The sequence below is a fragment of the Callorhinus ursinus genome, unplaced genomic scaffold (genome assembly GCF_003265705.2).
Source record: "Callorhinus ursinus isolate GAN/ISIS: 27379988/994484 unplaced genomic scaffold, GSC_fseal_2.0 scaffold6, whole genome shotgun sequence".
Taxonomy (NCBI): Eukaryota; Metazoa; Chordata; class Mammalia; order Carnivora; family Otariidae; genus Callorhinus; species Callorhinus ursinus.
Genome location: NW_027397068.1, coordinates 17993105 through 18020094, shown reverse-complemented (window position 1 = coordinate 18020094; position 26990 = coordinate 17993105). Strand labels below are relative to the sequence as shown.

At 38.5% G+C, this 26990-nt stretch overlaps 1 protein-coding gene across 17 annotated transcripts in view; it reads right to left on the bottom strand.

The window, feature by feature from the left end:
• Positions 1-26990, bottom strand: part of KLHL32 (kelch like family member 32) — a 248095-nt gene that overhangs the window by 39396 nt on the left and 181709 nt on the right. For 13 of the 17 annotated variants that reach the window (XM_025862890.2, XM_073893671.1, XM_073893675.1 and 10 more), the window contains 3 exons: positions 8659-8717; positions 5374-5566; positions 3630-3724 (listed from right to left, as the gene is read on the bottom strand). In XM_025862890.2, coding sequence (XP_025718675.1) covers positions 3630-3724; positions 5374-5566; positions 8659-8717 — 347 coding nt within the window. The other 4 variants (XR_012378503.1, XR_012378504.1, XR_012378505.1 and 1 more) reach the window with 2 other exon arrangements.

Sequence of the window (26990 nt, the reverse complement as noted above, 5' to 3'; positions counted from 1 at the left end):
AAATAAACTTAACCAGAAAGGTGCAAGACCTGTACTCTGAAAACTATAAAACATTAATGAAGAAGATTGAAGGTAACATAAACAAATGGAAAGATATACCATGTTAATGGACTGGAAGAATTAAGATCACTAAAATGTCCATACTACCCAAAGCAATCTACAGATTCAATGCAGTCCTATCAAAAAAACCAACAGTATTTTTCACAGAACTAGGGCAAAAATACTAAAATTTCTATGGAACCACAGAAGACCTTTAATAGCAAAAGCAGTTTTATGAAAGAACAAAACTGGAGGTATCACAATACTAAATTCAAGATATACTATAAAGCTACAGTAGTCAAAACAGTATGCAGTGGCACAGAAATAGACATATAGATCAATGCAACAGGACAGAGAATCCAGAAATAAACCCACACTCACAAGGTCAATCTACGACAAAGGAGGCAAGAACACACAATGGAGAAAAGACAGTCTCTTCAATAAATGGTGTTGGGAAAACTGGACAGCTACATGCAAAAGAATGAAACTGGACCACTTTCTTAACTCACACACAAAAAGTAAAATCAAAATGCACTAATGGGAGGGACGGGGTGGCTGGGTGATAGACATTGGGGAGGGTATGTGCTATGGTGAGCACTGTGAATTGTGCAAGACTGCTGAATCACAGATCTGTACCTCTGAAACAAATAATACAATATATGTTAAGAAAAAAAAACAAGATGATAGCAGGAGGGGAAGAATGAAGGGCGGAAAATCAGAGGGAGAGATAACCATGAGAGACCATGGACTCTGAAAAACAAACTGAGGGTTCTAGAGGGGAGGGGGGTGGGAGGATGGGTTAGCCTGGTGATGGGTATTAAAGAGGGCACGTTCTGTATGGAGCACTGGGTGTTACACACAAACAATGAATCATGGAACGCTACATCAAAAACTAATGATGTAATGTATGGTGATTAACATAATAAAAAAATTTTTTAAAAAAATAAGAGGGACTCAAAAAAAAAAAAAATGCACTAAAGACCCAAACATGTGACTTGGAACCATAAAACTCCTAAAAGAAAACATAGGCAGTAATCTCTTTAGACATTGGCCTTAGCAACAATTTTTTAGATATGTTTTCTCAGGCAAGGGAAACAAAAGCAAAAATAAACTATTGAGACTACACCAAAGTAAAAAGCTTTTGCACAGTGAAGAAAACCATCAACAAAATGGAAAGGCAACCCAGTAAATGGGAAAAGATATTTGCAAATGATATATCTGATAAGGACTTAATAGGCAAAATATGTAAAGAACTTACACAACTCAACACCAAAAAACCCCCAAAAATTTGACTAAAAAATGAATGGCCAAAGAACCTGAAAGACATTTTTCCAACAAAGACATACAGATGGCCAACCAGACACATGAAAAGACGCTCAACATCACTAATCATCAGAGAAATGTCAGAACCACAATGAGCTATCACCTCACACCAACGAGAATCGCTAGCAACAAAAAGACAAGAAATAATGACTGTTGATAAGGATGTGGAGAAAAGGGAATCCTTATGCACTGATGGTAGGGAATGTTAAGTTGGTGTGAACACTGTGGAAACAGTATGGAGGTTCCACAAAAAAATTAAAAACAAATACCATATGACCCAAAAATTCTACTACTGGGTATTTACCCAAAGAATACAAAAATGCTAATTCAAAAAGATACCCCTATGATGTTTACTGCAGCATTATTTACAATACTAGCCAAGATATGGAAGCAAACTAAATGCCCATTGACAAATGGATAAAGAAAATTTTATATATATATATATATATAATGGAATAGTAGCCATAAAAAATGAGATCTTACCATTTGTGACAACATGGATGGACCTAGAAAATATTATGCTAAATGAAATAAGTCAAAGACATATACCATATAATTTCACTTATATGTGGAATCTTAAAAAAAAAAAAAAAAAACAAAGCAAATATACAAAGCAGAAAGAGACCTATAAATACAAAGAACAAATTGGTGGTTTCCAGGGGAGAGGTGGATGTGTGGAATGGGCAAAATGGGTAAAGGGAAGTGGAACATACAGTCTTCCAGTTATGGAATGGATAAGTCACGGGAATAAAAGGCACAGCATAGGGCGTACTGTCAATGATACTGTAATAACATTGTGTGTATGATGACACATGGTAGTCAGCACTTGTGGTGAGCACAGCACAATGTATAGACTTGTTGAATCACTATGCTAGACACCTGAAGCTACTATAACCGTGTATGTCATATATAATTAAATAAAAAAGAAGATACAAACTTACACTTATAAATAAATCCTGGGGATGTAATGTACACCATGGTGACTACAATTACCAATACTGTAGTAAATATTTGGAAGTTGCTAGGAGAATAGATTTTAAAAGTTCTCATCATAAACAGAAAAAACTTTTGTAACTATGCGGGGTTATGGATGTCAACTAAACTTATTTTGGTGATCATTTATCAATATATACATATATAACATTTTTTGTATACCTTGAACTAATACAATTAAATGTTAATAATATCTCAATAAATGGAAAAAAAAAAAACTCTATCCTAACCATTGAATCCAGAACTCACATCCATTAGGACCAGCTTGTTCATTATGTTGATCATACTTATGCTATGCTTGCATATTTAGATCTACTTAAGAGAAGGATGTAATATACCTAGACAAACCTCTGGCAAGACAAACCAAGAGAAGGAGAGAGAGAGAGAAAAAAAAAATCAATATTATGAATGTAATGGGGGATATAACTAAGTGGTAACAAAATTATATGCTAACCATTTTGAAAACTGAGACAACGTGGAGGAGTTTCTTGAGAAAAATATGTATACCTTATGAGACGTGACTGAAGAAAAAATTAAAATCTTGAATAGTCCTGGGACTAGGCAGTGGTTAAAAAATCTTCCCCCAAAGGTGAGGTTAGATAATAAGAATAATTTTAAGGATATATTTTTCTGAAGATCAAGAGATAAATCAGGCCTAATACATGCCAATACATTATCAGAGAGCACGTAAAACAGAGAAACAACTATGGTAACAATTGTAAAAGATAAAATAAGACGACCTTGAATATGTATATCAACAAAAGCTATTACTGTTCTAAAAAGCTCAGCTGGCAACTTGCCTCACCTGGGCTGTTCACTGGCTGATGGGCCAGACCTGTTGTTTGGGGGCAGAGGCTCTCTCCATCAGACTAATCATCAACCACTACTGCTCACAACTTCTGCCAGGAAGGACTAACACCTTTGTAGGTGGGATTTATTGGAATGAACAAATTGCGATACAGAAAATAAAGCATTTGAGTGGAAAGGAGGCATTTGTAAAGTTTTGGGAGCATGATAGTACTATCCCACTTACCCATTTCCAGGATATTATTATACATATTTTGAAAGCTCACCCCCATCTTTATTTTCACTAGGGCTCCATCATTCCTTAGGCATCATTTTTAGGAAGCAGGATGAAGTTTAGTGGCAAAACTAGATGCACAAAGTTAGCTCAAACCTCTTTCTACGTGTACATATCTCTTCCTTCAGTAGCAGCACTGCAAAAAGTAACCTCACTGAGCCAAACAAACTTCAAAGGAACTTCAACCACTCACCTGGATACAAGCCAGAGGCTCATTTGTCCAAATCGAATATCCACCAACTAAATATATTCTCTCATTATGGACAGCAACTCCAGATTCATTTTGGCCTAAAGTAAAGAGAATTGAATAGAAAGAAAAAATAAATCCATTTCCTTGCATGTCTTAATTAACCCTTTTTGCCACTGAGCGATACAATTTCCCCCCTGTGGCACTCTTGTATGCTCCACAGGATTTTTGCAGCAACTAATCACCGCCTCCCAGTACTCAGAGGGAAGAATTAACCACTCTTTCACAGAGAATGAATCTGTCAGGTCAGAACCAAGCCAAAACACTTATTCGCCAGCCAAGTGGGTAAATACGGCATTAAATACAGCAATAATAAGCAATAACAAAATAAGTTCTATTACTACGTCGTATTACAGCAGTGGAAACAAGATGTATTTTCAAAATGCAAAACACCTTTATAAATGCTTTTAAAGCAAGTGCTTACATTTGTAAGGTAACAGCTGCAGCCCCAAGAAGCCAATAAAACAGAGCCATGCCCCGAGTGTCCCCCAAATGAAGACAAATGACAGAAAAGACTGATAAAGTTACTACCCTCTCTTTCTTGACATACAAAACAGTTTTAGGACTATATTAAAGTTCCCGATCTGGGACCAGATACTGACACGCCAAAATGATGAAAGCTTCCTCTCCCATTTTAAAAAAAGAAGACAGAATAACTCACTACCACCTAATCTTCCCTGGAGGCCATCAGAGAGTGAGAGAGTCTCTCTTTATTGATGGGCTGACACCGGATTGACTGTGGTAATAAATAAGTTGGATCCTACAGTGGCCAGAATCACAGATCCAGGGACCAAGGGGCTAAGGTGCCACTACAGCAACTCGGAGAGGGTTAAGTACTTGTAGGTGGGCCTCAAAGATCATGTTCACAAAAACAGGAGCTCCACACAAGGCATCTAACCCCCTCACACTGGTTCCGCACTTACTGTTGCCTCCCCAGCAGCAGCTGTGAGAGGTGGAGTGCCCCCTCAGCATATTAAGAGGTCTTCAGGGGCTAGTCCAACCCACCATTTTGAGTTTGTGATTTTCTTATTTAGTAGAGCAGCCTGGAAGGGACCTGATAGCCTGTGCATGTTTATAATGCAAGCTGACAAGGGAGAGAAAGGTTTCAAGTCTGTAAAGAAACGTTAGTGGTAAGTTGTTCACTGCTTTCCTTTTATTATCTTTTGGGATGAGGAGGGTCCATACCTAGTGTTGCCCTGGGTAATGCTTGAACCCCTATGTGGCTAGAAACACCACCAAACCCCTGTGCACAGAACTCCAAGATTTAGCTGGAGACTACAGCCAGAAACTGTACCTGACAGTAACAAATAATGAAGACCAGACTGCTGACCTCAAAATAAATAAGACTAAAAGCAAAAAGAAAAAAAATAAATTGCTTCTGTAAAGCGTTAATTCTCCGGTTCTTAATTGCCTCAGAGTTCCTATGTGAATATTTATTGACAAAGGATTTGACATACCTCTCTCAGCCAAGACGCATGAAGGTAACAGAGGCCCTGAGAAACTAGCTCAGCCACTTGACTGAGTCATGTTTTGTGAGATAAATAATGTGTACCTTTCTGGTTAATAAACACAAGTTGTTCTGCCATGATGCACTTGATATTTAGGGATGCACCGAAGAGGTATAAGAAAACAAGTGTGGCATTTTCTTGAATCTCTGCTTTTCCTGATTTACTTAGTCAAAGGTACTTGCCAGTCAACAGGCTGAAATTACAACGCGTCCACTGGTCTGTGTCTATGTTATAAGAATCTATATGGCGCACAAGGATCCGGTCGTTATTGTAGTCCAAGTCGTTCCCTCCAAGAACATAAAGCTTTCTTTGAACAGCAGCCATGGAATGGTAGACCCTTCTCTGCAGCATGGGACTGCGGCTTATCCATTTATTCTGGAAAAAAAAAAAAAATTCAGGTGGATTCTGTTAATAAGAGACTCCACAGCAGAAAACAGCAGTGCCCCATTAGTAGCTGGGACTGCTTTATCTATCACATTCCACTGGAGTGCTGCTTACATACTCTGAAAGGTATGCGCTTCCTACCTGAGAACAAGTAGATAAGAACCATGTATGCCAAAACTTTATTTTGCAATATACAAAGCCATTTCCTCTTGTTTGGGTTGCATTTTATAGGGCATTTGCATTTTATAAGGGGAGCACATGAGAATATAGAAATTTTCATGATGGTTCTCTCCCCCAGTTGAGAGAACTTACTCATGTAAATTGCTTAAGAGTGAAAGCACATGGCTAGGTATAATGATTTAAGAAAACAGGCTCTGGATCCAGAATGCCTGAGTTTATAGCCTCTTTGTGACCTTGAGCAATGTACTTAACCTCTCTGCGCCTATTTCCTCACCTGTAAAGTGGGGAGAGTCATACTGTACCTGACAAGCTTGTTGTGAAGATTAAATTAGTTAGTACAAAACATCTAGAAGAGTGCCACATAATGTCCAATAAATGTACACTTTCAAAAATTATTCTGATAGTAATCACTGTCTTACCCAAGGCCTCTACATAAACTAGGGCTAGGGTGACTCAGCCATTCTTTCCAAACTTAACCTCCCAAGATCAATGGAAGAGCAAAGATCTGGTTTCACAACAAAGTCCCATTGCTGCCTTTGTATTAGCCCCTTTTAACATATTTATAATCATATCGTCTACCAAACTGGGAAAAGTTATTTCTAGGCACACATTTATTCTGATAGAAGGCCAAATTTTATACAACTTCAGGAATGGTGAAACCTCGACTATTTGGTTCTAGGTCACTCTCAGTAATGAAAAAGACATGCTCAACTCCTCTTCAATATGGCTCCTTTCAAAAATCTAATGTAAAAGGCAAAATTAGATGAATATCAAATATGACCTTAATTTTAAATCTTAACTGAGCAATGGACAGGTAAATAAACCTAACCATTTCCTTTGCACATAAACACTAACCTACAGGAAGAACCCAGATTCCTTTTGCCAAGAAAAATTTGGATTTTGATAGAAAGATTATATGATGTCTTTAATACATAGAATTTCACCAGTTCACAAAGCTGTAAAGGAATAAACAAAAGAAAAAGAAAGTTTATATAAATATTGGTCAATTCACTAAAGGCCTATCTACTAGCTCATTTCTAATTTCTTTTTATTTTTTATTATGTTAATCACCATACATCATTAGTTTTTGATGTAGTGTTCCATGATTCATTGTTTGTGTATAATTTCTTTTTTAAAGACAGACTTAAAAAAAGTGGTTTGTACAGTTTGAAAGGCTTGCATTTATCTGCTCCCCCTTTGTGTCATAAGACTCTTTCCAATCAAATGTCTTCTTTTAATAAGATAGCCAAACCTTTCTTTCAGATATTCTGTGAAGAAATATCATCAATACATTTCACATGAGTGGATTTAACTCAAAACTCTGATGATGCCTTCCTTAGGTGCTTTCTATGAGGCAACTCATTCCGGTATTAGGAATCAACGTTTGCATTAGCAGTCCGGTCCCCCGCCACAGGACTGTGGATGCCATCTGGTTTGTAAAGCCTGCCTGCATCCCCTGATTATATCTTTAGCTTCCTTCACTGCCGTGCCTGCCAGGTGAGCCGCCAACCACTGCAAAGGCAAAGAAACAGAGAGGCCTAGTGGGGTCATTCCTAATAAGCTAGCGTGTGAATACTAATCAGTGGTGGGGAAGCAGAGGTCACCCCAGCCTGCCTGTTGGCAGGTAGCGATGTGCTCTGTGGCAGATGGCAGGCATTATCGACTCTCCGCAAAGGCCTAGAAGAAAAATAAGCACCAGGGCTGAATGATAGAGTTATTGAGATTCTGAGCAAGATGCAAGCAGATGTGATGTTTGCCAGTACCAACCGTAAACAATATGCCAGCAGAATTTTTAAAAAGAGCATGTGTGTACAAACATGAAACAGAACTCATTTGAGAAATGTTAACACCTTCTTCCTCTTTAACCACGTGTGCACCGAACTCAAGCAACTGCAATTAATGATCCCTCTTGAGACATCTGGCCATGGACATGTGGTCTCTGAAATGTACAGCTTCTAAAGACATCAGGAAACACACTTGCAAAGAGAGAAACACCTTTGTTAAATTCAGAATCAAATAATGTTGAAATAAAAAGACACCAAATCGACTGAGGTCATTCAGGACACACATTTCGTGGCCGATCCTAACCCAGGCTGCCAAAGCCAACCTGTTGTTTCATGTTCCATTATCTCCAGCTGATGAATATTAAATCCCCAGATCAAATCATTTTGGGATACTGTCATAATCATGAAAAATATTTACATTACCCAAATCATAGAAATGGTGAAATCCTGAACACATGTGCCAAGGCCACAGACATTTTGGTAGAAGGAAAAGAGAATAAAAATTGTTCCTTTGGGGACCAAAACCTCATCGAGTGTGGATGGCAAGTGGGCAGAAGAAGGGACAGACACCATCAAAATGCTTCCAGTTCAGGCACCAGCTGTTAGATGGAAAACATCCTTCTACTTTTCAGATACTTCTATTTCAGACTTGTCCTTGACCCTGCTCTCAGACCTTTTGGCTACGCTGAGTTAAATAAAAGTTATTATTTTATTTGGGAGTAATGAAACAATAAGCTTGTTCCCCTCTTGGAATGAGGCGCCTTCTAAAAGGACATACAACAGGTCAATCAAAATCCTTTCTTTGGATGCCTCTGAATATGAATAGCCATTTGAGATAATGGAAATAAAGGGCATTTAACCCATCAAGTATCTCCCCTTTTTTCTACATTACGCAAAACTCTGAAAGAGTTAAGCATCCTGTATCATATAAAACTAAAGGAGCTGCAATTTTGTGAGAGGAGAAAAGAAAAAAAAAAAGCAGTTTATCCAGATGCTTCCTTTTCTCTCTACAAGATGCATGTGTGTGTACAGACTTGGCATTTCAACTACTAATTACTGTGGAAATCTTTTAAAATTCATTTTAATTAAGGTAATGAGTTTTTCTTATATGATTCTTACCTGGTTAGGTTCATATACCATTAGTCTGTTCTGATATTGTGCTGTGTTAGTTACTCCACCTGTAATGGATTAACATGTGTTAGCGCTTTCATGAATACGAAATAGGATATTCCAACATAAGAATGAGATACAATTAAAGGAAAATTAGCTACTGCTGAGGATCTGTTTGTATACCCTCGTGGTGAACCCATGACATAATTAAGAAGCTTATTGTTGAAGCAGTTTCATTTTCAAGAAACATTTCAGAAGCAATCCAGTTGAGAGCAAGCAACAAGTGTGCTGAAATTAGCAAGAGGCCCCAGTTCTGGCAAGCTGCTCTGCATGGCCAGAATGAGGGGCGATGTATGGCAGGAAGTGGGAATGAACACCGCACACATAGACAAATCTCCACGCAATTCATGCCCGGGACAGAATTATATGGAAAATTCTTGTCCTTAGCTAACCTGGCAATTTTACAGCTCTAACCTTCTGCACGCCAACACAGTGATATCTTGATATCTCTTGGGAGGACCATTTCTAAGAAAAGACCTGATTTATCAAAAGAAACCTAGAGCCAGAGCCGTCCAAAAGAATATAACGAGAGCCCCCAATGTGAGTCACATATGCAATTTTAAGTTTTCCAGTAGCCACATTAAAAACTAAAAAGAAACAGTGAAGGTAAACTTAATGTAGATTTTATTTAACTCAACATAGCCCAAATATTATCATTTCAATGTGAAATTAATATAAAAATTATGGAGGTATTTTATATTCCTTTTTTCATATGGTTTTCAAAATCCAATGTATATTTGATACAGCACATCTCAATCCAGATGAGCCACATTTCAAGTGCCCAATAAACCACATGTGACTGAGAGTGACCATGTTGGATGGCACTGCATGCAGTCGATGTTGTTATCAACTTTTCTAAAGCCTCCTGACAGCTGCTTAGATCCAAAGATTGCTTAATCAAGAACCACTAAAAAATCATCACATTTCTAACAAAGTCTTCCTGTCTGTCCTCATACTTATTTTCACGTTCGTGGTATAGACTAGGTCTGTAAAACCCAGAAATTACTGATTCTACTTTAATTTTTACCATCAAATGGGAGAACTAAAAAACATATAAAACAGCATTACAGAAAACACTAGGAGATATTAAATGTTAGGTAATAAGATAACAAGAATATAAGAGCAACCCCCCGAAAAATCTCTTTAGAAATAGTGCCTTATACATAGTTCTAGATGCTCATTTAAAATGAGTAACATTTTAATAAGTATCACAAAGAAGTAGCTAATTTTGCAATAAAGATCTAAAACTGAGCCAGACTAAAAGTGTTTCCTGTTGAAATTTTTTGAATTCACAAAGTGTGTACTGTTACAATACCGCCTTAACATTTTTCTCAGTTTGACTCAACTTTAGGCAGGCCTCTTTCTGTCTCTAGGCCCCTGACATCCCTTTTCTTAGAGCATTTACTTTAGAAAATCTGTAAATTCTTTCTCTGCCTCCTTGAGATAGAAATCATTTAAGAAGCTTCTTTCAAGTTTTACAACCCAGGAATAACTTCCTCAAAGACCCAGGAGCCATCCCATTGAAATGTAATCATCAGGGAAGATAATGTCACTATCTCCCAGTTTCTATGGAAGAGAGTAGAAACCTCACTTTGTTGGGTACCAAACAGCAAATACACATGGCCTAATCACAGAGAAAAACATTTACAAATTCAGGGGTAACTGAATGTGCTCAATACATCACATTGATCAACCTTCCTCCAAAACTCCTTCAGTACTTTTCTCGCTGAGAAAAGCTCAATGTTTAAAAACCCTCCTGCTTCTTCTTCTTCAGAGTAGTTGATTTCAGACTGCCTTCTGGTCTCCCTCCCCTACTGCAATAGTCTTGAACAAAGTCTTCCTTATCTGCTTAACTTTGTCCAGTATAATTTTTGCTTTGACACTTCCAATACTTTGAATAGGTCACCACCATCAACTCCGTGGCCAGGAAGCAAGTCAACAAGAATCCAGAGGATTCCTGCACAATCCTTAACTGAGCTGAATAATCAATCAATACTGATGGCTACATAAAGGGAAGTAAGTCTGTCCAGGCCAATCATTACTCTCTCGTGCAACCCCAATAAGGAGATTATTTCGTTCATATAATTGACTATGGCTTTTATTAACTGGAGGGCTTTATATATATATTCTCTCTGAAGCCTGCAACTACTTTTAAGATCAATGAAAGCTTTATCTGCAGAGTAAATCCACAAAGAACAGAGAGAATCGAGCTTCCTGCCCTCAAAGAAAGTCTTCTCTGCATTTCTTTTGAATGTCTCATTTTAAAATAAAAGCAAAGGAAAAGAAAATACACTGAAGCAAGCTGAGGCTGAAATGCCTATATAGAGTCAAAATGTATGCCTAAATAAACAAAGGTTTGTTTGCTTCTTCCTCCCAACCTTCCTTTTCTTTTATCTGATCAAAAATTGAATGTCCAATCATTCTTTCTCGGCATAACTACACAAGAATAATCAAATCTATTGAGACCTCACAAGTCTTCAGGGTTAAAATGATTGCCAAGTGCTTTTGATCTGGTCCATAAGCACCAGATTAACGTCCAGCTCGCCTATAATCATTTCTCCAAATGAGAGGGAGCAGAGGGTAAAGCTCCCACCCATTATTTCAAAGCTTCGACAGTTTCTCTCCTTGTTTTAGAAATATGGGACAGAATTAATATCTACTGCAGTAAACTATCTGTTTATGACACTATTTGAAAATATTACACTACTATATGTATCAGACTCTGCCCATTATAGATTAAATGTACAACCAATGGATTAGAATATAGCTATTACATCCTCTCTCTTAGGCAGGGCGTACAATTTATCTCTGTGCTCTTCAGAATTATTATTTACTCTCTTCTACAGATGCATTTGTAATAGATTCCCCCACCCCTTAATCTGCACGCCATAATTAGATTCCTTACCCTTACACACAAATTTTCACTCACATGACAACGTTTAAAAATGAGATACTGGGTTAGTAGGTGGAAGTAAAAATAAAAATCCTAGTTATTTGGTTGATTACTTCTGGAATGTTAAACCACAGGAGGTGCCTGAAAAACCTAGTGCTGTAACTTTCAACAAGTCAGGATTGCAAGGGAAAAACCTTAGAAATTGGTTCTCTTGCTTCCCCCCTTTGAAATAATTTACAAACGATCATATAAATAAAAACCATTTGTTCTCAGTACAAAAAAATAAATTTTAAAAAAGCATCCAAGTTTGCGGCCCACATTTCTTTAGCAGTGTTATTTGCAGAGCTTTATCATTACATTCTCTTCACATAACACTCTTCACTTTTAGATTAATCTGCTGAAATGAGATGCTAAGGATTTGCATACAGATTTGACTATACAAAAATAGATATGGAATTAATAACAGTCTCTATATGTTTTAATTTCTCCTAGACTGGAGTGCCCTTGCCTGCAGCAGTATTCCTGGCTTTGAAAGTCATCAAGCTGATTTGCCTGCTCTGGGTTATGATGCCCACATGCTGCTACACTGTCCCCTGCAATCAAAGCACTTGCAAAGATAGATTCTATGCCTCCCTCTATCGAGTACATTTTATAGACTGGCAGTTTTGATCTCCCTCCCCCACCCCAGGGGGGGATAATCTGCATCTTAACAGCTTTCTATAGATACATTTGTCATTAAATATGCCATCTCCTATCAGCATCCATTTTTAAAGCCAAGTTTTCCCTAACTTTAAGTGCCACCGTGGAAGTTAAGACTTTTCAGCCAAAATTGAAAATGAACAACACTGTCTTATACTTTTGAACTGTGACTTTAAGATATACTGCAGGTTCCCCCAAAGTCAAATAAGTCTTTAAAAACTGCCAGAAGGAATGAAAAGTTACCACCATGCTACCAGCAATGAGAAATGCTTTCTATCATCCAGACAAGAGTAAAGCATTTTTCTTAAGCTTCCCTGTACCGCTCTTCACAAAACGTAGTGACAAATGGTTGAATGCATATGGGAGAAAGGATGACAGGTGACTGCCAAACAAGCAACTTTTGTCTCCAGTATAGGAATTCACTGACTCCCAAACTCATTGTGCTCAAAAGCAACCACTGGTCAATGCTGACAAGGTCTATATAATAGTGTGTTTAGGAAAACAGCTCTCAATATCCATTGGTCAGGGTAGGTCAAGTCTGGTGGCTCTATTTTTTTTTTTCGAGGACAGACAATACATCTGTTGATAGACAGTCCTATACTACACTCTTCAGTAGAAACCTGTGTATGTAATACAGCACTAGTATGCTTTGAAGGATGGAGCGGGATGCAAAGAACCAAATGTGTCCATGCTCTCAGGGAAGACACTCTGGGCTGGAACTCTGCCAGCCAATTCAGGATTGTGGGAAGCCATCTCACGTTCTCAGCAGCTCTCCTGGAGGCCTGCAGTGGCCAACTGTATGCTAGGCTCAGGGACGAGCTTCAGGACAGGCTGCGGCATCACCCCGCACAGGCTCCTTTACGACTCTGTCCTTGTGGGAGCATTTAACACAGCCCTGCTCAGGTTCCTTATAAACAAACTAGAGATGACAGCATCTCTCTTCCAGGTTTTAGAAAACCTAGAGTGCAGAGCATTAGAAGTGACCCCCCCCCCACAGAGGAAGTTTACTACAGTACTGTACTAGTTTATCTATGGAAATTTTTTACCATTTCCATAAAAAGTACAAATGAGCATGCATGGAATATTAAAATATAACAAATCTAACAAAGTATAGAATTTTGAATTAATAAGTGAATGAATTTTGTAGTCTGAAATAGATTTCTTATTTTTTTCTAATAACTAGAATTACTGGCTGGTTTATAAGGTATCGAAGGCTTTTTTCTTTAATAGTTTAAAGCTTCTCCTCCATAAGAATGCTCTAATTCTCAAAAAACTAAAACTTCACACTTACTGTCTAATTATCAAAAGAATTATTGGCATTAGGTGTGAGTCCACACTAGTCATTTTTTTTTAAAGATTTTATTTACCTATTTGACAGAGACACAGCGAGAGAGGGAACACAAGCAGGGGGAGTGGGAGAGGGAGAAGCAGGCTTCCTGCTGAGTAGGGAGCCTGATGCGGGGCTCAATCCCAGGACTCTGGGATCATGACCTGAGCCAAAGGTAGATGCTTAACAACTGAGCCACCCAGGTGCCCCCACAGTAGTCATTTTTTAAATAAGGCCAAACTCATGACTAATCCTGAATAAAAGGGACACCATGGGAATATTTACAATAAATAAAATTCACAATAAAAAATAAACTTTTTCATTTCTATTTTTACACATTAGACTGTCCATATTTTTAATGTTTATAATACTACATAAACAATTAAAGCCAGGACTCCTTATTCTGAATTAGTATCTTGAATAGAAACATACTGAATCCATGCATTAAATTAAAACTATTATCCATATTATTTCTGTCACACTTGAGGAGACCATACAAATGGATGGGTAATTAATAGACTCAAAATCTGCAAAGAAAGTCTCAAACTTACAGAATACCTATAAAGAAAGGGTGATGCACTTGAAAATGTAAATGTATAAATTATATTTATGCTACCTAGAATGAACAGATACAAACTTGTGATGCCAAACATGTAAAGAATGTACCATGTGTTATTTGAAATAAGTGCAATGATAAATGAAAGTAAAATCCACCACAATGCAGATGTCATCTGCCCTTTAAAATCTCAATAAAATTCTCTCTCCCATTCCTCATTCTATAGAAACCTGAAATCCTGCCTCCAAAGATTTCTGCACATTCCAAGCAGGGTTAAGCTCTCAAGGTCACCTTTACCTGTCTCTAGAGTCCTGGCTTGCTGAGTTCTTATTGGATCTTTTATCTCCCTCCTGCCATCAAATTCTTCAGCCATTGCCTATTTCCATGATGTAGCTTTAAACTTCTCTCCTCTTGGGAACAAAGAAAATGATATATTTCCCATTTTCTTAGGTAAAGTGATTCAGCTCCCTCCTTATTCTACCTCTTTTTAGATCCATCTGGTCAGGCACAAATGGATCACTTAAACAAGTGCTGTTCTCTCCACAAAAAGGAAGACGTTATGTGGCTCAACTCTGTGCCCTGAGAAAAGTGGTCAGTTAAACAATTAGAAAAAAATCAAATGGCCATTGATCTAAACAAGTCTCCAGGTATGATTATTCTTCAGTGTATCTTTGACTTCCAGTTGGAATTCTTTTTACAATGTAAGCATCTGTTTTTGAGCCCTTTGTTGGAGCGATAAACAATTGTATTGTACGGTTTTGTGGGAAAAGCATGGTTTTCAAAAACCAGAGACAGAAGAGATCAAATTCCAACTTTGTCAAATACCAGCTGTGTTATCTATGAACATCATATAACACCTTTAAGCCTCATCTCGTGAGCAGCAATGTAAGGGTAAACAAAGTGCTACTTCTTCAGAATAAAGGGAAGTCCGTTTAGGATGAAATCTTTGTTAATTATTTTAGAGAATATAGGTGATCTGATTGCTTTCTTCAAGCCATTTAGCTCTTTTATTTTTAATTTTTATTTATTTAGCCATTTGGCTCTTTGTTTTTTTGTTTTTTCCTATTTATTTATTTGATGTAGTGTTCCATGATTCATTGTTTGCGGATAACACCCAGTGCTCCATTTGGCTCTTTTAAAAACATTGTAGAATGGTCATTTCTGTTTGGCTTCCTCTCAGTACACTACTGTAGTGGTTTTGTTTTAATCTTTTTCAGATGGGGAAATAGTAAAGGTTGGGGCAGAAGTGAAAAGAAGGGAGCAAAAAGTAACTGCTGGAGACAGCTGGTTATAAGAATCTAAAGCAACAAAGAAGATTTCATTCTTAGGGGGTACTCCAGGTCACTAAGAACTTTTAAGTGGACATGCCACATTATCGAGCTCCAAACCTCTAGCAGGCAGGTGGCTTCCTCACACGGTGGCTGCCTCCAGGGGCAACAAACAAGACATTCTCTCATGGACTTACCTGAGGAACACACTTTGTTCTCCCTCAAGCAAACCTTAAGCCCTTGACACTCACCTAACCCAACAAGCTGAACCCCTTCCAATAGGGTCCTTTGGACTATTCACAGCCCAAAAACCTTCCATCTTGTTTGAATCCAAGGATCTGCCCTCTCCAATTCTTTGGTGAGTACCACTAAAAAAAATAGGACAGAAATTTACAACCTGGGCCACCACAATTTTGCTGTTTCCAACCTTAGTATGAGCTCTGACACAATTTTTTAAAAACATGTTGGTTCTCTCTGCTTTCTCTCAGAGGCTTTTTTCTTCCCCAAGGCCACCTCCCTCAGACCCTCTACCTAGTCCTGAACATATATAGCACAACCTCAACAGAAAACCCTGTCTCTCACTTGACTCCATGGACAAGGAACCTCCTCAGGTTCCTGACCCTCATCTGGGAGCTTACCTAGGTCCACATCTAGCATCATCTCCTGCCCTCCAGGCTTAGCACTTGATGGGTCTCCCCGTCTCTGGCCCAAGACTGAACCCCTCCTCAAATCCCTCCTGCCTGTTTGAGACTCTATGCCTATTGTTATTCTGGTGTTCCGTGGCCTTAGCACCATTCCTTGTACCTAGGAGGATGCTCTCAGCCTTTACCAGCCAAAGAATGCCTCAAATGCCTTCACCTTCAATTTTGCTCTCTCCTTTCCCTTATCTACCAATTTGCTTAATGAACTTGCATCCTTTAAAAAAGTCCCCTCCTTTGACTCTGATTTCCTCCTCCAGCTACTCTCTCCTCTCTCAGCCAAACTTCCACCTTTTTCTTTCCTTCCTATTCTCCTTTTTTCTTCCTAAAGCCAAAATGCTATTTATTAATTTATAATGAAAAAATGTGGCTGTCACATGGGCTGAAGTATGTGTGTACCTAGAAACAGCACATCCTCTCCTGGTAGGCAAAGCATAATAATCAGAAAGTTGTCTGTAAGCTGGGATTCAGGGAGCGAAGTTTAGGTGGTATCCAGGCTTCTAGCCTATACCTGCACTTTCTACTTCCTCACCTTTTTTTCACACCCTAAACCACTGCATTCTCACTTCTACTTTCTTCCACTCCCCTATAGCTACTTTCACTGAAGTTACCAAGGGGTTCCTGATCAAAAATGGCAGAGAAAATAAATACTCTGGACCTTGATGTCCCAGCAGTATTAGACATCTCTCACCATGCCCTTTCCTTTTTGGTTTTGATTTCCTTTAACACTCCTCCTCCGACCTTGCCCATCCCACCTTCTCAGGCTCCTTCCTCAGACCACCCAGCCCACCCCCCGACCCCCGCACTCTCCTTGCTAATAGTTCCCAAACTTCCACGTTGGCCCCTTTCCAGTCTACCTCCTGCCCATCTGTCTCCTCCCACTCTCCACTGCCTCATCTCATCTCACCTGACTTGCTGTGAGCCCCTCTTCACTGATATTTGCTCTGAAAAACAAGAAAGGGCCCTGTCTCTGAGTCTGAGGGCCACGGTTTTGAGGAAGTCCTAGCCAGTGAAGGGTGGCTGAGGAGGCTACAGTGGAGGGGGGGGGTGTGGAAGGACACTAGCGTAGGGTGCAGAGAGGGGTTGGGGAGCTGAGTGGATCCCATACCAAGCCCTCCTGTCAACTGGCCTCTTCCCACAGGGTTCAGCTGCCCGGGCGCAGGCACAGACAAAATGGACCATGGGGTTTGTCCAAGAGCAAGTGCTTGCTAAAGGGCAGGAGAATTACTAAAATGATTGCACTGTGAAGCCCACTCATGAGGACAGGGAGGGGTTAATGAGTACATGGGAAGCAGCCAGTGGACCTAAGGCCAAGTTAGGATGAAGGTGCTATGAACCTTTGTGAAACCCATATGAAGTGCTCCTTGCTTTGCACTACTGTCCCTGAGAAAGACTTGATCCTCACATGTTTCACACAGGATACTATAATCATCTGTTGAAGAGTTTGTTCCCTCTACCATACTGTGAGTCCCAATTCAGGACATATGTCTTACTCTTCTTTGTCACTCCACACTAGCCTGGAAGAAGACTAAGGGAGGTTAGGAAACTTGCTCAGCATCTCCTGGGTGGTGAGAAGTGGAGCAAGTTTCACATGCTCTGTGACCTCAGGATACCACAAGCCAGCCTCCACTGCACCCCCTGTTAATTACCAATGTTTTGTATGTAATTTTTTAGATGCAAGTAAAATAATATTTACTAGGTAGAGAAAAGCTAAGGCTACGGCATTTAAAAAATGTTTATGAAATTTTACATTGTTCTAATTTTAATGAATACTGGGAAAGCCAAAGTCCCTCTAGTAGGTTTGAATAAATTAAAGTTATTTAAAATGGGGCAATGCAAGCTTCATATAAATTTAATCAAGATGAAAATAAACATATCTTCTAGGGAGTTAAAGAAGCTTTAACAAATGTTCTTTCATTAATGGAATATCTGAAAAGTTCTTTGATTGTCAGCTCCTAGAGGGTAGGAAGTGTGTTTGCTGAATTAATCTCATTTATCTATGAACCAGCAAAAGACTTAATAAGGATGTAGCATTCACCAAGAGAATCAAGAAAGCACTAAATACTGCTTTTGAATAAATGTAGTACCATTTGTCTTTTTTTATAGTTTTAAAGCACTTATTTTGTGGTTAGCTTCCCATTATTTTGGCACCATTTGACAAAAATGAAAAGGTAAGTTGTTCTGCAAGATGAGCTCAGGATTAATTTTCACTCACAAAAAGGGATCTTTTTAGTAGTTCACAAACAATATCTCACAATGGAGAGCATACCTTTTAAAGCACAACTGCAGGATATTTAATGCTTTTTTTGCTTCAGTATTGTGAATTTCAAGTAGAAATGATGTGGAGCATTTGTGAATTGGGTCACAGTGTCAAATGCTACAGGAGCCTGTAAAATTTGACTATCTCTAACATCTTAAATTAAATGCTAATGGGCATATCCATACAGCCTGATTTTCTGAATTCATCTCTGCTTGTCTCATTTTAAAAACCATGGACATGTTTCAAGGTGTCCTGACCCCAAAATGGACAGAGAAAAGGGAGGGAGTATGCAGAGGCAGTGAACATGCCAGAAATATTGAATCTCTAAAGAAACATTCACTTTGTGTTTTATGGAACAGAAATAAGCTCCTAAAATCCACATTCTAAAATCTTTACTTCCTTCACCTCAGGCAAAGCTTGCAAACTACCAGAAGTATGCCAATGACCCAAGGACCCATCAATTAAATTGATTTGAAATCAATTTAATGATTGATTTCATCAATTTTAAATGAATGATTTAAATGAAATACTTGATTACTTGATAAACAATAAGGAATAGCCTCAAATATTTTTACTTGCAACAACAAAGCTGGGTAACACTTCTAAATCAATGAGAGGGTGACATATACCTGCCTTGTTTTTTTAAGGGGACCATTAGCAAATCTAGTACGCCTCCCCATCCATGGTTAGATTCATAACTGATTTATTATGAGCTGGTCCTGAGGAAAGAGGCAGACTACTGAAGATATTAGAAATGTCACTGGTGATTTCCTTTTCTTTCCAATTAAAGGTATTGTACTATACACAGGGAAGTGAGTTTTTCATCTCAAGTACACAGTAGGGAGAAACAAACCTGAGAAAACTGTGATTATTTTCATTAAGTATGGTTAACACAGGCAGCATACATTAGTGCAAAAGAAGAACAAAGAAAATGTATCTCCTTTCACAGTGGGGGAAAAACAAAGTGATAGAGCAATAAGATCTATAATAAGTTGATACATTTAATAAAATGGAAAAGGAAACATAGAGAGCTCTGTATTGAAAGAGAAATCAGCTTGATACCAGAATGATAGATCCAGCCAGTCTAGGACAAGCTTCTGTGTTTTTCTAAGGCCTCACTAAAGGAGAGGTTAAGTAGTCATATCTTTAAGAATATGTAAGGGAAACTGCAGCATTTTTTTTTAAAAGCTAGTTTTATAGTAAGAAAATAGGAAACATTTCTTAAAATATTTGTGAGAAATTCACATAAAATTTAGAAATGCAAAGCAAATTTGGGAATGCGTTAACAACAAATGAAAACTAAAAGAACCAATGGAAGGAATGTAAGTTGGAAGAGAATATAAATTACATTGATTTTATTAATCCATTATTGTTTTGTTGCCCAAGTCAAGCACAGATCTGTTCCTTCTATTAGCAAAGGCTTATTTGTACCCAAGTTTGAAATTTCTTCAGCAAAGCCAACAAGACGTAGTCCTGGTGGTTGTTTCCTTAAATATTGAAATACATATTTAAACAAAAGATAAATGAAGTTTTTACCTAAATATATTTGTGTATACTAATGTTCACACTCACATCTGATGTTTATTTGGTATATAAGACCAGCAATTTATTGGATCCATCTCATTTGTCCTCTTCGTTAATCCAATTCTTAACTTCATTCATTAATTATGGAGCACTTAAATCCTGACATGAGCTACATTTCTTTAATGAAAATCAATGAATTGTCAATAATTTAGGCATTATCCTGAGAAGCCAAGACTATGGCTATCTCCCTGGTTACTGAGGACAGCAGAAGGAAAAATGGGCAGAATACAAATGAATTTAATTTAAATGCAAGGGAGAATTTTGTCAGAGCAGATGTTAAACAACTAGAGAAGATTATTGAAGAAAGCTTAGAAGTCCTCAAGATTTACTTAAAGGTGATTGCTTCTCCCACTTATATCAATGGATAAATAATCCAGACAGAAAATCAATAAGGGAACAGTGTCTTTCAGTGACACATTAGACCAGATGGACTTAACAGATATATACAAAACATTCCAACCCAAAACAGCAGAATATAAATTATTTTCAAGTGCATATGGGACATTCCCCAAGAGAGATCACATGTTAGGCAACAAAACAAGCCTCAATAAATTTAAGAAGACTAAAACCATATCAAGTACCTTTTCTGACCATAAAGGTACAAAACTAGAAATTAATTAGAAGAAAAAATGGAAAAAACACAAACACATGAAGGCTAAACAACATGCTATTAAATGAACAAAAAATGGGCCAATGAAGAAATCAGAGAAAATGAAATAATACACGGAGACAAATGAAAATGAAAACACAATGGCCGAAAATCTTTGGGACACAGCAAAAGCAGATCTAAGAGGGAAGTTTACAGTGATACAGGCATACCTCAAGTAATAAAAAATTTCAAATAAACAACTTAACCTTACACCTAAAAGCACTAGAAAAATAAGAACAAACAAAGCCCAAGGTTAGTAGAAAGAAGAAAACAATAAAGTTCAGAGTGAAAGTAACTGAAACAGAGAATAAAAAAACAACAGACAAGATCAGTGGAACCAAGAGATGGTTTTTATAAAAGATAAACAAAACTGATAAACCTTTAGACTGACTCATCAAGAAGAGAAGAGGACTCAAATAAATAAAATCAGAAATGAAGATGGAGAAGTAACAACAAACATCACCAAAATACAAAGAATTGAACAATTATGAAAAATTTTAAGATTTTATATATTTGAGACAGAGAGAGAGAGAGCGTGAGTGGGTGGGAGTAGCAGGAGGTAGGAAGAGGAAGAGGGAAAGAATCCCAAGCAGAACCTGTGCTGACCATGGAGCCTAACGCAAGGCTCAATCTCAAAACCCTGAGATCATGACCTGAGCCAAAACCAAGAGTTGGAAGCTTAACCAACTGAGCCACCCAGGCACCCCACCTATGAAAAATTTTATGTCCACAAATTGAACACCCTAGAAAAAAACTGATAAATTCCTAGAAACATATAATCTTCCAAAACTGAATCCAGGAAGAAATGGAAAATCCAAACAGACAAATTACTAGTAACGAAATTGAATTGGTTATCAAAAACTCCCAACAAACAAAAGTCTAGGACCAGACAGCTTCACAGGTGAATTCTACTAAACATTTAAAGAAGAGTTCATACCTATTCTTCTCAAACTATTCCAAAAAATAGAAGAGGAAGGGAAGTCTCCAAATTCATTCTGTGAGGCTAGCATCACCCAAAACCAGATGAAAATACTACAAAAAAAGAAAACTACAGGCCAATATCTCTGATGAACATAGATGTAAAATTCCTCAACAAAAGATGAGCAAACTAAATCTAACAATACATTGGGATCATTCACCATAATCAAGTGGGATTTATTCCTGGGATGACAGTGCAATATCCACAAATCAATCAACATGATACGTCACATTAACAAAACAAAAAATAAAACCTGTATGATCAGGACTTCTGAAGAAGATGGCACAGCAGGAGGAACCTAAGCTCACCTTGTCTTGCAGATACAACTAGATAACAACCACCTCAGCATAAATAACACAAAATATGATCCAAAGATGGCAGAACAGACTCTCCACAGCTAAATGTAAAGAGACTACATCAAAGAGGGTAAGAATGGCAGAGGTGCAGTCGAGTTAAACGGACCTCTAGGACTGTCAGCAGCCCACAGAGGGGAAAGAAAAGACTCTCACACCAGAAGCCTACACAGGGAAGATGAATCCCTATAGCATTTGTTTTTGAAAAGCAGAGGGGATAAAATTCACAAGATCTTACAATCAGAAGGGTTTAAACCTGGAACTTTAAAAAATCAGCAGGCTTGTGGGCTAGGAGGGTGAGAGGAAACTGATTCCCCACCTTTAAGGAGAAAGCATAACAAACAGTCCCACATAAATACAGCATAGAAGCAGCAGTTTGAAAAACACCTGGGGCATACAGGAGGGTAATTTGTTTATTAATCTCAGAGTCCATGCTGGAGGGACAGGGATCACTGGGAGACTTTTCCAGGAAGCAAACAGCTGGTGGGCACCATTTCCCTCCCCCACCCCAGCCTAGATACTTGGACACCTTCTGGAACAAGCACAGCACCTAACTTGCTAAAAGCACCCACCCTGTGTTGTCTTGCAGACACACCCCCACCAGCCAGGCCTCAGCTCCAGATCCCCTCCCACAGCAAACCACACAAACCTTGCTAACACCACTTGACCTGCCCCTGAATGCTTCTCTGGGTCGATCTCCTCCATCCCTGCCTGCCTTGGCGGAGGCAGCTGCAAGTCCCCTCTCACCAACACAAACCTTGCTGGCACCACAAACCCCATCCCCACATTCTCCTGCAGTTCAGTGATACTACATCTCTGGCAAATGCCTGGTCTGATCCAACTTAATACAAAGGCGGCCCCACCCTGGCTCACTAACAACGCAAGGACCAAGCCCTGACCACAATAGGCAAAGAGAGCCATTGCAGATGACTGGACGAAAGGCAAACACAGCTGAACCACAAGAGCAGGGTATACACAACACACATTCAAGACACCCCTGACATGCCAGGTTCTGGTGAACAGTGGACATTGCACTGCAGGGCACTATAGGACCTGTTCTTCATAAGGCCACTACTTTTAAGAGCAGCAGATGTAGCTGACTTTTCTCACACATAGAAACAGATACAGAGAGTTACACAAAATGAGGAGACAGAAGAATATGTACAAAATGAATGAACAGAACAAAATCACAGCAAAAGACATAAAACAGAGATAAGTAATATGCCTGAGAGAATTTAAAGTAATGGTCCTAAAAATACTCACTTGACTAGAGAAAAAAGAAGAGGAGCTCAGTGAGACAGACCCTTAACAAAGAGACAGGAAACAATAAAAAGAACCCATCAGAGATAAAGGACTTAATAACTGAAATCAAATGTATCCTAGAGGGAATAAATAGTACACTAGAGGAAGCAGAACAGATCAGTGACCTAAAGGACGGAATAATGGAAAGCAATCAAGCTGAACAGGAGAGAAAAAAATAATAGAAAATGAAAATAGACTAAGGCAACTAAGATACCATCAAGCATAATAACATTCATATTATAGGAATCCCAGGAGGAGAAGAGGGAGAAAAGGGGACAGAGAATTTATTTGAAGAAATAATAGCTGAAAACTTCCTGAATTTGGGGAAGAAAACAGAAATCCAGATCCAGGAGCCACAGAGAGCCCCCAACAAATTCAACACAAGGAGATACACACCAAGACACACAGTAATTAAAATGGCAAAAAGTAGTAATAAACAGAATTTTAAAAGCAGCAAAAGAAAATGGTTACATACAAGGGAAACCCCACAGGGCTATCAGCTGATTTTTCAGTACAATTTTTGCAGGTCAGAGGGAGTGGCATGATATATTCAGAGTGCTGAAGGGAAAAAACCCTGAAGGCAAGAATATTGTGTCCAGCAAGGCTATCATTCAGAATAGAAAGAGACATAAAGAGTTTCCCAGACAAACAAAAGTTAAAGGAACTCATGACTACTAAACCAGCCCTACATGAAATGTGAAAGAGGACTTTTTGAGGGGAAAGGAAAGAGCATAAGTAAGAGTAAGAAAAGCAGGAAACAAAAAAGCAGTAAAATTAAGTATATCTATAAAAAGCAGTCAAGGAGGGGGCGCCTGGGTGGCTCAGTCAGTTAAGCCTCCGACTCTTGATTTCGGCTCAGGTCATGATCTCAGGGTCCTATCAGGGTCCCCACTCAGCAGGGAGTCTGTTTGTCTCCCTCTCCCTCTGCCCCTCCCATCCCACTTGCACACACACACTCTCTCTTTCAAGTAAGTAAATAAATCTTTTTTTTAAAGATTTTATTTATTTATTTGACGGAGAGAGACAGCGAGAGAGGGAACACAAGCAGGGGGAGTGGGAGAGGGAGAAGCAGGCTCGATCCCAGTACCCTGAGATCATGACCTGAGCCGAAGGCAGACACTTAACAACTGAGCCACCCAGGTGCCCCAGTAAATAAATCTTTAAAAAGAATCAGTCAAGATGGGGCCGCCTGTGTGGTACAGTTAGTTAACTGTCCGACTCTTGGTTTTGGCTCAGGTCCAAACTTAGGGTCCTGAGATCAAGCCCCAGGCCAGGCTCTCAGCTTGAGATGGAGTCTGCTTCACATTCTCTCTCCGTCTGCCCCTCCTGCTTGTGTTCTCTGTCTCTCTCTCTCTAAAATAAATAAATAAATCTTTTTAAAAAATCAGTCAAGGGATTCACAGAATAAAAGGATGTAAAGTATGACACCATATACATACCTAAAATGTGGAGGGGGTGGTAAAAAAATGCATTCAAACTTAAGCGACCATCAACTTAATATAGACTGCTGTATGCATAAGATGTTATATATGCACCTAATGGTAACCACAAATCCAAAACCAGTAAGAGTTACGAAAAAAACAAAGAGAAAGGAATCCAAGTATATCACTAAAGAAAGTCAACAAACCATGAGAGAAGAGAGCAAGAAAAGATAGGAATAGAGAAGAACTATAAGCACAACCATAAAACAAGTCACAAAATGTCAGTAAGTACATGCCTATCAATTATTACTTTGAATGTAAATGCACTAAACATTCTAATCAAAAGACACAGGGTGACAGAATGGATAAAAAAGCAAGACCCATCAATATGCAGCCTACAAAAGATTCATTTAAGATTTAAAGACACATGCAGATGGAAAGTAAAGGGATGGAAAAGCATTTATCATGCAAATGGAAGTAAAAAAGAAAGCCAGGGTAGTAATACTTATATCAAATAAAATAAGATTTTCAAAAAAAGACTATGTAATAAGAGACAAAGAAGGACACTATATAATCACAAAGGGAACAATTCAATAGGAAGATACAACAATTGTAAATATTTATGCACCCTACAGGGGAGCACCTAAATACACAAAGCAGCTAATAACAAACATAAGGGAAGTAATCAATAGTAATACAAAATAGTAGGGGACTTTGTAGTAATACAAAATAGTAAGCCCCACACTTACATCAACGGATAGATCATTCAAACATAAAATCAACAAGGAACAGTGGCTTTGAATGACACATTGGCCAGATGGATCCAACAGATACATTCAAAACATTCCACCATGAAACAGCAGAATACACATTCTTTTCTATTGCACATGGAACATCCTCTACAATAGATCACACATTAGGCCACAAAAAAAGTATCAACAAATTCAAAAAGACTGAAGTCATACCACGCATCTTTTCTGATCCCAACACTATGAAACTAGAAATCAATCATGAGAAAAAGATCTGGAAAGAACACAAATACATAGAGGTTAAATAACATGATGCTAAACAATGAATAGGTCACCTAAGGCATCAAAGAGGAAATCCAAAAATACTTGGAGATAAATGAAAATTGTAACACAATGGTCCAAAATCTTTGGGATATAGCAAAAGCTGTTCTAAGAGGGACATTTATTTATTTTTTTTAAAGATTTTATTTATTTATTTGACAAAGAGAGACACAGTGAGAGAGTGAACACAAGCAGGGGGAGTGAGAGAGGGAGAAGCAGGCTTCCTGCTGAGCAGGGAGCCCGATGTGGGGCTTGATCCCAGAACCCCGGGATCATGACCTGAGCTGAAGGCAGACGCTTAAACAACTGAGCCACTCAGGCGCCCAGGGACATTTATAGTAATACATAGCTACCTCAAGAAGCAAGGAAAATCTCAAATAAGCAACCTAACCTTATACCTAAAGGAGCTAGAAAAAGATGACTAAAAAATTAAATAAATAAATAAATAAAATGCCAGTAGAAACAAGGAAATAACACAGACTAGAGCAGAAATAAAGGAAACAGGAACTAAAACAAAACAAAAAAGAGCAAAAAAACCCACAATAGAACAGATCAATGAAACCAGGAGCTGGTTCTTTGTAATGATTAAACCCTCAGGGCACCTGGGTGGCTCAGTTGGTTAAGCAACAGCCTTTGGCCCGGGTCATGATCCTGGAGTCCCGGGATGGAGTCCCACATCGGGCTCCCTGCTCAGCAGGGCGTCTGCTTCTCCCTGTGACCCTCTTCCCTCTCATGCTCTCTGGCTCTCATTCTCTCTCTCAAATAAATAAATAAAATCTTTAAAAAAAAAGGATTAAACCTTCAGCCAGACTCATCAAAAAGAAAAAAAAAGAGAGAGAGGACTCAAATCCAAAAATGAAACAGGAAAAGTAACAACTAACACTACAGAAATACAAAGGATTATAAGAGAATATTATGAAAAATTATATGCCAACAAATTGGACAACCTAGAAGAACTGGATAAATTCTTAGAATCATATAACTTCCCAAAACTGAATCAGGAAGAAACAGAATATTTGAACAGATGGATTACTAGCAATGAAATTAAATCAGTAATCTGAAAACTCCCAAAAACAAAAGTCCAGACCAGACAGCTTCACAGGTGAATTCTACCAAACATTTAAAGAAGAGTTAATACCTACTCTTCTCAAACTATTCCAAAAAATAGAAGAGGAAGGGAAGCCTCCAAATTCATTCTATGAGGCCAGTCTTACCCTGATAC